This window comes from Empidonax traillii, unplaced genomic scaffold (genome assembly GCF_003031625.1).
Source record: "Empidonax traillii isolate 1590-97213 ecotype Southwest subspecies unplaced genomic scaffold, ASM303162v1 scaffold645:size365152, whole genome shotgun sequence".
Classification (NCBI taxonomy): domain Eukaryota; kingdom Metazoa; phylum Chordata; class Aves; order Passeriformes; family Tyrannidae; genus Empidonax; species Empidonax traillii.
The window spans coordinates 140110-152103 of NW_020955838.1; the positions used below are offsets into that span (position 1 = coordinate 140110).

At 42.0% G+C, this 11994-nt stretch overlaps 1 protein-coding gene across 1 annotated transcript in view; it reads left to right on the plus strand.

Moving 5' to 3' along the window:
* Window positions 1–226: 226 nt before the first annotated feature.
* Window positions 227–11994, plus strand: part of VWA3B (von Willebrand factor A domain containing 3B) — a 67626-nt gene continuing 55858 nt past the window's right edge. Inside the window, 6 exon segments of the mRNA XM_027899128.1 lie at window positions 227–338; window positions 2645–2730; window positions 4356–4574; window positions 6354–6448; window positions 8772–9022; window positions 11276–11435. Coding sequence (XP_027754929.1) covers window positions 2691–2730; window positions 4356–4574; window positions 6354–6448; window positions 8772–9022; window positions 11276–11435 — 765 coding nt within the window. The 5' untranslated portion in view covers window positions 227–338; window positions 2645–2690.

The following is an 11994-nucleotide window of genomic DNA, read 5'->3' on the forward strand; positions in this document are numbered from 1 at the left end:
AATGAATGAATGAATGAATGAATGCACGGCGTTGTCCCGGCGCCTGTCGACAATGAATTTACTCCGCACGGATCTCCCCCGCGGCAGCAGGAGCAGTGGCAGGGACAGCGGCAGGGGCGGTGGCAGGGGCAGGGGCTGGGGGGGACAGCGGCAGTGGCCCCGGAGCCGCCCGTGCCCGCGCCCCGCGGGCCGCCCTCGGGCCGCTCTGCCCTCGCGCTTTGCCTCCTCCCCGCCGGAGGTTGGGGCGCGGGGCTGGGGCGAGGCCGTGCCGTAGCAACCGGGCGGTCTCTGGGTTCACAGCCGCGCTGAGGGCGGGCGGGAGGCGCGGCCGGAGGAAGGTGAGGGCCGCTGGGATGGGGGAGGAGAAGCGGCGCCGGAGGCGGCGGCCCCAGGTCCGCCCGCTGGGCAGCGGCAGCGGTGCTGGCGGGGAGTGTGACGCCGAGCTGCGGTCCTTCACCCCAGAGGCCCCGGCTTCCCTTCCTCGCCCGTTTCCATTCGGCGTATCCGGGGACGCGGCCGGTTACCTCAGGTGGCCGCTGCGAGGGCGCAGGGGCGGTGAGCGGCATGGCCGTGCCTCACCCTGGCCCTTGCTCCGCACTCCCCTCTTCGTCAGGCCCCGCTGGGGTTTTGACCCCTCTGACCCGTTTGAGAGGGGACCTCATCAGTGTGTATGAATATCTAAAGGAGGGTGCCAAGAGGATGCAGCCAGGCTCTTCTCGGTGCTGCCAACCACTACGACACGAGGCAACAGGCAGAAACTGATGCACAGAAACAGACTATCCAGAGGGGTTGTGGAGTCTCCCTTCTGGAGATATTCCAGAATTGTCCGGATGCAGTCCTGTGCCACGTGCTCTAGGACAACCCTGCTTGAGCAGGGAGGTTGAACCAGATGATCCGCTGTGGTCCCTTCCAACCTTTCCCATTCTGTGATTCTGTGATTCAGTTTCTGCAGTGGGCAGCCACGCACCTCAGCCCCCCACACTCCTTTTACAGGGAGTTCAGCATTTCCGATGGTGTGTGGTGGCTTCTTGGGCTGTAGGACGTGTGCTTTCCTGAGGCATTCCCACCTGTGAGGGGCAGCCAGGTGGAATGGCCTCAGCAAATGCTGCCATCCACACGTGTGTTACAAAATCTGAGCAGTTGCTGGCTGAAGGTTTTTGTGGTTTGTTTGCACTGGCCAGAGCGGAAAGCATAGAGGTGCCCAGATGAACTTATTTGAAAATAATCTGTTTGGATTCAGATCTTGGGCTGAAGGTTGTCCCAACTTTCATTGGTTTGGAACTTGCTGTTTCCAAGTTGGAAGTTGCTTTGTCTCCTTTCAAATGCTCCTTTTCATACAGAGGCGGTTTCCCATCCAGGTGCTGTTCAAGCAGCTGAGGGTGGTGCTGGAGGCTACACCCCTGGGCATCTGGAAAATGTGATGGCACCTGGGATTCGTTCTCTGATGCAGTCTGCTGCCTGAAATGTGTGCTACTACTGTGGGAGTGTTGTGGCACTATTTCTGCATTCTGAGAGAGGAAGGGCACAAGCTTTGTGGCTTGCTATGGCCATTCACTAAGGCTGTTTTCTGCCATGGCTCTCCTGTGGCAAGGGCTCCCTTTTATTATGCTGATTCCAAGTCTAGGCTCGTCAGGGACTGTGCTGCTGGGGAGCATCTTCTGTACAACACCTGGGAAGTTAGGGTGCAGAACAGTCCTGGTTTTTTAAAGTCCTTCCTGCCTTTTACACTGTTCATGTCTTTCTGCATGAACAGGACAAAGAAGGGAATGGTTTATATGTTTCCCTATGGGTATTTAAACCCATGTGAGCAGAATAAATAGCATGTTCCATTCTGTAATAAAGAAAGAGGGAGGAGACTAAGTCCTTGGGTTAATATTTTATCCCATTTTTCCTTTTCCTGTGGGAAAAACTGCTTGACGACAATAGCTAACATCTGTGCCTGCTAGTGATTCATAAATATCCCTCATTCATTCCTCTTATTTATTAAAAGAAGAAGCAAGTAAATGGCAAAGCATGATGTCTCAAAGCAGTACACTCAGCCAATATATGCTACCTTGCTTTGTCTGGTATTTTGTTTTCTGTTCATGTGCTGTGTCTTATTCACGGTTGGCCCTTATACCACATTCAGGTAACATGTATACACACATAATTCTTTTTCTTTGTGAATCATCTTGTAGTCTTATAGGCAAAGTTATGAATCTCTTCACAAAATTATGTCTCAGATACTCCCAGGTTTAGTCATAAATTGGATTCTAGCAAAGGTAAAGTATACTGCAAAACAATAATAGAATATAATACAACCAGCTGACAGCAGGCCAAAACACCACACTAATTTTTCTAGTATATTGTCTCATTTTTATGATAATTTAGAGTGAAGGAAGGGAAATGATACTACCAATATCCTACTTTCTCTTTTTTGAGTATGGGTCTCACGGTCAAATCTGACTTCAGCCTTTCTTGACATGGGGAGTAGCTATTCTTTGTACTATTATTTTTCTTGAGAAAAATCTTGATCTCATGAGGAAAATCTTGGTTTCATCTTTCTGCAGTTTATTATTGGCTGGACCTGCGGAGCTCATCTCCAGCTCATGTTGACCTGTGCATGGCAACATTTTATATTTCTTAAAACATAATAATTCCTCAGGGTTTAAGAAGAAAGCAAAGAGGAGCTGCCAATCAAGAGATCTGTCATGACTGCCATTACATCTAAGAGAATTGCCTGGAGTGACTGTGAGTATTTCAGCACTATTTTTGCATAGATTCCATGCTTTCCCAGATGATTTCCAGTTTCCTTTGAAACCTTGTGGTGTGCATGCTGCTAGCTGTGTACAAGCCATTCTGAAGCTATGCCACTCTTCCCTGGGCTGTGTTTGGAGTGTTGTGCTTTCCTTCACTTGTTTTAGAAGAAGGAAACTGGGAATGATTCTTCAAGTGACTACAAACAATGCCTGAGTGTATACAGAGCTCGAGGAGCTGCAAACCTTCACCTGCCTCTCTCTAGAGTTAACATCTGTTGCTGCTATTGTTTCTGTGTGGTGCAAAGGAGAAAAGCTGGTAAAATGCCAATGTCTACAGGCATGCTAGCCCAGCACCCTGCTTGTAGGACTGATGACTGTGAAAGAGCTGGTGCCAGTCTACACTGTAGAAGCCCTCTGTCACTGAAAGATGATTTCTGACAATAGAGTCTTATTTCCTGTATGTAGTGTTAACTGAGGAACTTTCTAATGAACCTTTGTAACCAGGTCAGTTTTTATAATATTTGATCTTAGCAGAGAGTTCTGATCATATTCTGTACTAGACTGAAGGTTATTTTGTAGTCATTAAAGATTAAAGTACCATTTGTATTTTGGACCAGTTTGATGCATGCAGTAAATTTACAGGCAACTTACATATATGGGTAACAGAGAGCTAGGATATATCAGATGATGCTGGGGAAAATTTCAAAGTCCACAGAAAGTACAGTTAGATACAGCAAGGGTATTTAATCAACTAGAGCCAGCTTAACTCGTGCAAAGATATTGGGAATGAACAGGAAATACCAATGTCCTCCTAGAACCTCTGTGCTGAGGAACAGAGGCATTACTGTTGTCATTGCTTCCATTTCTGCCTCAGCCACTCTATTCTCTGGGCTGGCTCTGCTGGCAGATGCAAGCAGAGCTGGTCCAGCCAACTATACATCGGTGCTGAGATGCATTCCATGGCCTAGAGAACTTAAAATTAAAATGGACCTTCGTTTTCATGATTTCCTGTGCATGCACATGATATGTCACAGCCCAGAGCAGATATTGCCAGAACCATCATTTACACTTGAGGAAAATTGTGTGAGGAGAGGGAGTTTCACCAGCCTTGCAATAAAGTCAGGATCTGCTGCAGGCATTGCTATTGCTTATGGTAGGACTTCAGTGTTATTTGCTAGGAAATCTGTGTTTATTGCATAATGCTAATAAATGTGCATGTAGTTGTGGTCTGACAATCTTCCAACGCCTATTATGAGTTCTGATTCCCAAGACTTAGGAGAGATGTCTTAGGAGCTGGAAGAAATTCCATTTGGCAAACCAGACTTAGATTTCAGGACTTGAATTTCAGCATACAAGAGACATTTACTTTAATAAATTGAAGATAAGTGTATATAAATTAATAAAAAGATATAACAGCAAGTAGATATGTCGAACTGAGAGCAGCTTTCTAGACTAAGAACATTGTTTATTATAAAAAAAGAAAACAAGAGCTGAGCTATATATGTACAGAGGACCATGGAATATAGGTGAAGAAAGGAGATAATTAGTTTCATTTGGTTTTGGAATTGTTTGGTTAAAGTATAAATGTTGTGTTTCCCTCATTTATCTTTACAGTAGATGCCTTTGATTCAAAGCACAGACAAGATCTTGAAGATTCCTATGAGGCCCACAAGAAGGAATCAAATGAGAAGGAAAGGAGACTGACAGTCAGTCAGTGGAGCACAGACGTACAATCCCTCGTTTCATCTTCTGAATGGCTTCAACGTTATGGTCTCAAAAGAAACAAATTATCCCTCTCTCAGATTTTGTCACAGATTGGATTCCAGCACAGGAAAGGTATAAGACAAATCAATAATAGGATAGAGTAGTCTGTGGGGTCACACTAATTTTGCATCCCAATGTACACATTGCAGATTTTTACGTTGTCTCTTATGATAATGGCAGAAAGGGAAGTTGTATCCATAGTTGCTGGCATTGCCAGTTCAGAGGACTGAGACACTCCATCTGCCTTAGATCTTAGAAGGGCTTTCCTTACTCAACTGTAGTGTTGCTTTACCCGGGCTCCCGTTCACATCCTGTCCAATTTAGCTATAGTGGGCAGTAGCTCATGCTGCTGAGGCTGCTAATATTTTTCCTGCAAATAGCATGTGATAAGATCTCTATCTATTTTCACATTGCAGATATAATGTATGTCATGCCATAATCTGCAATCTACTGTTGATCATCAGGGTTAGCTAACCTGCTTGGGAATAGTATAGTATTTCCAGGTATTCAGCTTTAAGGAAACAGTTAAATTTAATTAGAATGCAGTTTGCTTTTCATGCAAAGTCAGGCTATAGAAAAATGTTCCTTTGCAGTTATCTGACAGCTGGAGGGGAAGAGTTTGCTAATAATTATTAACCACTGCCATAATGGTGTTTTGCAGAGCATGGTAAGATATTCCTTTCTTTGAACAACTTGCTGCCTGAGAAGTAGGAATTGTAATGTATTGCAATTGTTCTAGGTTGCGTAATTTAAGATTTTGGCTGGCCTGTGTACATGGGGCATTTGGAGATCACCAGTGCAGTTCCTGAAATCCTGTATACTGCAGAGGAAGGAGAAGCTGTTAAGCAGGATGAAAGTTGTCACAGTGTTAGGAGCAGTATGTACTGGCTAGGCAAGGCAGCACGCTGTACAGATAGCTGCTTTATGACGTTATATGTTCCCACCCCTAATGTTTTCCTATGGGTGGTGATCCTGTAGAGGATTTCTAGCTACTGAAAGAGCATAATGCAACCTTTTCCTTAGATGCACTCAATTCTGCACCCATTTAGTTGTGTAAGAGAACAGCATTATCTGTACCAGATTTTGTATTTTGTTTGACAGACAAATATTTGCAAGTCCTGTTGTGAGGTTGCCTAAACCTCTCATTTATTAAAGTCCCATGTAGCTTTTTGGCCTATAAATAATTAGATGTGGGGGTTTTCCCCACTTTTGACTAAACTATTAGGGAGCAGCAAAAGCAGGGCTGCTCTATGGGGACAGAGTGAGCCAGGAACCAAAAAGGGACTGCAGCCCAGGCAGTGCCCTCACTGAACAGGATGCAGTCCTGCAGCAGGGTGAACTGATTAACCGTGTCTAGGGGCCAGCCAGGGAGTGCAGCCAGGAGCAACAGGAGATGGAACCAGAGGTAGGACGGGTCAAGGCCATCACACAGGTCTTAGAGTATCCATTAAACAGAACTGCAGACAAGGCTGTAATACAGAGCTGAGAAATCTACCCAGGAGAGAGGTCCAGTAGCAGAACTTGAGACAGCTACACCTACGACATGGCTAGAGCAAAGACTGTGTGCCCAGGCCTGATGTATGCTATCAAACTCTCTGTAATGCGCCTAGAAACCCCAGCTGAGGCTGATGAGGGCAGTGAGGGCCCGTTGGGGGCCTCAGGGCCCCATCATAGATATAGAAAGAAAATAACTGTAAAACAAAAACAGAATTTCTCTCAAGTTTCTTAATGTCAAGGGCTCAATACTGATGCATGTGCCTCATAGAGATGATATACACATCAGCCTGAAAAAGATCTGTTTGAAGTAGTCCTAAAGATTAGCAGTTTGATCTCTTGTAAATTTTACCATAGATTATGTGACCACCTTGGGGAAACCTGTGGCTTCTCGGTATGCAGATGGTCTGTTTCCTCAGTACAAGAGAGCACAAGATGGCAGCGTTTATAATGTAAGTGTGCCTGACTTGTGGTAACGTCCCTGTGCACTTAGAAGTTATTATCACTGTGGCAGAATAATATGACTAAACTGCCTCCCTGTGTCATAAAGTACTTAAATTCTTTGTGAGAACTTTATCTTTTGATAGTATTTTCTTCTTTTGTGTCAAACTGTTAGTGATAACCATCAGTGGTAGAAAAGCTAGCTATCTTTTTTCGTTTCAGTCTTATGCTCTTGCCTTGCTGCAGCATTGCAGTAAATCTTTTCCAGACAAGATGCAGTTTCTAAGCAACATTTACTCTGTTTTGAAAGAGGGAACCCTTAAAAAGAAGATACTCAGAATGAGTTAAAAAAAAATAAAATCATAATCAATAAAACAGATCAGGGTGCTGAAATAAGAAGACAAAATGCGCTGTTATTGCCGATGCAAAGCACTGCTTTGCTTAGTGCCAGCAGGTCACAAAAGGCTCAGCCTATTCTATAGAGACAGCTAACTGGATCTCTGCCCAGGCTTATGTTCTACGGAATGTCTTAGCAACAGCTGCTGGCGGCCCCATTGTTAAGAGGACAGACTCTGATTGAAGAGATGTGCCTGTGAGCTGGGAAGGGAGAGAGTTAATTTATAAAGGATTTTACAAAAGAAAATGGCTTGTCATTTTTTCTGATGACTAGAGTAACTTCTGAGGCGCAAGGGTAAAGAACCATTTCAGGGAGCCTTTTTCCCTCATTTTTTTTTCCCCCATATGAAATATCTACATAATGTCTTTTAATCTTAAGACATGTTGTGAGCAGCAGTGAAAACATTTTTGACACTATACAAGATCTGGTCGGATCTCATTTAGGATATTGTGTACAATATTGTGTACAGTTACCACAGGCTGAGATGAAGCAATTCAAACTGGAGCTGGTACTGGGAAGAGCTAGTAGGATGAACTGCAATGGAGGGCTGATCTTATAAGAGGGCTTGGTTGATGCTGAAATGTAAGTCTGACGAAGACTGATGAAGGGCAGTGTTATTGCCCTTGAATGCTACAGAAAGGCAAATGACAGGGATAGAGAAAAGCTATGGTTTTCTATGCTAAAAGGCATACTAGTTCAAAAATAAATGGGTATGAATTGCCATGAATAAAATTCAGCTGGACAGTCAGAACTTTTCCAGCCCTCAGAGAAATGGAAATCTGGACTGGCTAAATACAAGTAAGAGGGTATTGCAAGAAAGCTTTATTTTAAGATGGAGTTTGGTCAGTGTAGTGCAATAAGCTTCTTTGTATGAGTCTGACTGTCATAGGAGGAAACTGGATTTCTAAATGCTCCTTCCCAGGCCTACATTCCTTTGGCAGACTGCCTGAGACTCTGTATCTGGGAGGCACATTACAGGGCGCTAGCTGATATTAAAGAACACAGAAAAATACAAATGAGAGGGAGAAGTGTGCAGACTGACACAGAAAATTACTTCTCCCTGAGAAATATTCTTGTTTAAAAACATTTGTATCTCCAAGGTTTTGTACTTAGTCCCAGAAAGGCAGTTAGAGATAGAAGGCAATCAGTAAGTCGGCTCACATGGGTCAGAGATTTTGGGGGAATATCTTTACTGGAGTCTGTGGTGCATTTTTAAACCCACAGGTCATGGTGAATGTATATACATGTATTCATAGGGAGGATCTGCTGGTTTTAATTTTAATACTGAATCTAGATTTTTCTTACATTTCTGATATAGCATGGGAAGTTTTAGTTGTTGATTGCAGTTATCCGAACTAAATTTTTCTAAGCACCTACCTGCAAATAGTTAACCTGTAATGCTGGCTATTTTTTGTGAGATAATAGTACAAACAAGAAACATTTTGCATTTTCCTTTCAAATGCTAAAGACAAGGTGGAGATTGAAGTGCCCCAAAACCAAACCGTATGCTCCCTTGTATTGCTGTAAAAAAATGTTAAGGGCCAATCAAAATTCTAGTCTGAGAAGGTACAAAGTTTCTCTGTCTTGTTTGTTCACCCATCTGCTCTGCAGCCCTTTCTACATCCTAGACTGTGTTCAGCTCATTCTAATTGCTCCAGTTTTGAGACAGACAAGTCAGACAACCCACTGGCACTGTCCCATGCTCATATAAACAGATTATGAAAAGCAATTAGGAACAAAACGCAGTGCCTTTTCTTTATAGCTTAGATGCATTTGTCAAGTATTTGCTCTTGAAATAGTGGAAGGAAAATGGGTTGTTACTTGGTTGGTATATCTGACACTTGCAAACCAGCTATTGCAGCTGTGCTAAGCTTGGGGCTGCATTTGTATTATTTGTTTTGATGTTCAATTTCCTTCTCTCCCTTATTTAAATAAAGCTGACAGCCAAAAAAGAACTGATTCTTCATTTTGTGGATTGTCTAATGGGAGCTATTGAGCTGTATAAGCAGCGAATGGAATGGTTAACCAGTGAGAGCCGGCAGATATTTGGAGTGATTCAAGAACGGTGCATTGTCATTGTTTTGGATTTTGGCACTGCAGCTCCAACTGAATTTGATCTATGTCGGGATGCACTTTCTATGGTACTTGCGGAACAGGTGATCCAAATTGCCAGATTCAACCTCATTTGGTAAGCAGAAAGAATCGTAGAATCATAGAGTGGTTTGGGTTGGAAGACACCTTTGAAGGTCATTTGGTCCAACACCCCTGGAATGAGCAGGAACATATCCCCCTGGATTATGTTGCACAAAGCCCCATCCAGCCTGATCTTGAATGTTTCCAGGGATGAGGCATCTCCCACTTCTTTGGGCAACCTCTTCCTGTGTTTCAGTACCCTCACTGTAAAAAAATTCTTCCATATATCTAGTCTGAATCTACTTTCTTTTAGTTTAAAACCATCACCCTTTCTCCTATTGCTACAGGCCCTACTAAAAAATCTCTTTCAATTTTTCTTATAAGTTCCTTTAAGTGCTGAAAGACCACAATCAGATCTGCCCAGAGCCTTCTCCAGGCTGAACAAAGAAGTCCATGTTGGTCCATTGCTGGAGAATAGAAAGGAGTTGCATATTATATAAACATGTACTTGTATAAGATGCTTCCTGGACTGTAAATTGTCATGATTCATGCCATGCTCATATCTATAGATTTTCCAGCAAGATCCACCCCTAGTCACTTGAATTTGCTACTTCCATTTAAAATAAGACCACTGTTACCATGAAGAACAGATGTAAAGAGGAACAGAACCCAAATACTGATGTATGCACAGACATCCAGAAAGATAGGTGGACTTTACAATAGCAGTAGTGCCCTTCAGGCATTGATGTATTCAAGAGTGAAAAAGTGAGGTCCTATCTGACCACCTAGGCATTCTTGTATCTTTAGGCATTAGGGGTTTCTGCCTTACACCTGAATTAACACTCTACCAAGTGCCATAGGCATAGCCTTTTGTATTTCTATAGCTTTCCATGGTCACAGAAATCAGTAGCAGGACTAGGAAACAATAGTAGATTTCCATAACAAAAGGCAAGCGCTTGTTCCCTAAAAGGAGTGAATGAATTAGCTTTTAGTTACAAATAGAAGAATAGAAGCAGATATTCAAATTTTGCCTATCTATGCAAAAATTCTCATATGCATAAAAGTTTGAACTTGTAAGATTGGGTTTGGATAGATTAGTAGAAAAAATTATGCACAAATTAGTTCATATAATGTTAAAATTGGTTCCACAATGCTAACTTGCAACTGCACTGTGATTCTTAATGTTATTTTACACAAGCATTGTCTAAGAGATTTTTACAGCTCTACTGCTCTGTCTTAATTCTCTAGACTGTGATACAACTGAGATGTGAAAAAAAGAATAGTAGAATCATGGAATGGTTTGGATTGGAAGGGACATTAAAGACCATCAAGCTCCAATGCCCCTGCCATGGGCAGGGACACCAACCAGACCAGGTTCCTTAAAGCCCCATCCAACCCAGCCTTGAACACTTCCAGCTTTGGGGCATCCACAGTTTCTTTGGGCCACCTGTTGCAAAAGTAGTTATTTTCCAAAGTAGATAACTTCTAAAGTGGATAACTTCCTTAGCTTTTGAGAACAACAGATAACTATTTCTTTAAAAATGAACTGCAAAGCCAATCCAAAATTGAGACATAATAAATAAGTTCATCAATTCATTTGGTTTTGCAGGAGAGAGATAAAAGACAATGCAGCATATAAATTATTACTTTAAAAGAATCTCGGGATACATATTTGTCTTCTAGGTTTGGAGGAAACTCTTCAAAACAGTGCTTAATGGAATGTCACAGATACTGGAATCAGTTGGTTTTTTAGTTCCTTTAAGTCTTTTTATGTATAAGTGCACAGGCAAACATGCTCATTTGCTTTGTACTTCTTCCATTAAGACTAAACCCTTTAACAACTAAAATATAAAAAATTTCATTTTTGATAGGTAGCTAAAGATCAGCCTTGCTAGGAAAAAAAAAGTGTCAGTTAAACTGGTCTGACACAAAGGTTGTGCAGCAAGTTGTGGAACAAGACCTGTAGAAGACACTTGTTTTTTTTTTTTTCATGCACATATTTTAAAAACCTGATTGAGTTTTTATGTTAAAGGGAGATACAAATCAGGGACTCTTTTTGACATACTTTAGGTCTTCTGACCCTACTTTGAAACAGTTGTCTCAAAAAAATCATATAAAACTACAGTATTTTTCTAATTATGTTATTTTCCTTCTGCTTCTTTTATTTCAAGTCTAGATTTAGTATCTGTGGAATAGTGTAATTATTACTTAAGAATATAAAATAATTGTTATAGTAGCAGAGCTCTGCTCTCTTATTCTGCCAGCATTATTCTCACTATTTCTGATTTATAGTTAATCTCATTTTCAGGGCTGCACGGAATCTTATGAAGTGGCAACAGAAACCTACTCCTGTGTCTGAGCACACTGTTAAGGCTGCTGTTATGTGGCTCTGGAAGCTGGACCATATGACAGCTGTCAGCCATACCAACTCTGCTGATGCCCTGCTGGAAGCCATGGGTGATGAGGCGGTAAGCTCATACATCTTTTCAGAAGCCTCAAGTAAATCCAAGAATATACAATGCCAGACTGGCTGCTGTGATTTGCCCTGATGAATGTTGCAAAGATAAATATTAATGTCAGCATTTGGAAAGGGTTTTTTTTCCTCACAAGTGTAGCTGCATACTATGCTTACTGATGGCCTGTTTATGTAAATGTACTGTATTTTGAATGCAGAAACTTGTTTATTTTCTTTTCTAGAGTACCCAGAATAAATAACGTATTCAATCATTAAGGGAAAGAGAAAGTATCTTCCCTTCCACTTTCTTTGCTGTATATATTTTTCAGGGCTTCAAGCTTGTGAGAAAATTGTTAGCATCAACAATACTGAAGACAGAGAAACCATTTTTATTTTGTTATGTGTCCAACGTGCTAATGAAAAATTATATTTAAAATCCAAAATAGTAATAGAGAGATTTGTGTAAGCATTAACTCATGGTAGGGATACACAGATCCTTTTTTACCAGGCAGGTTATACATAGAGTTTCTTCCATGACAGAGACAAAGCCATGCACAGTTATTCCTGCAGTT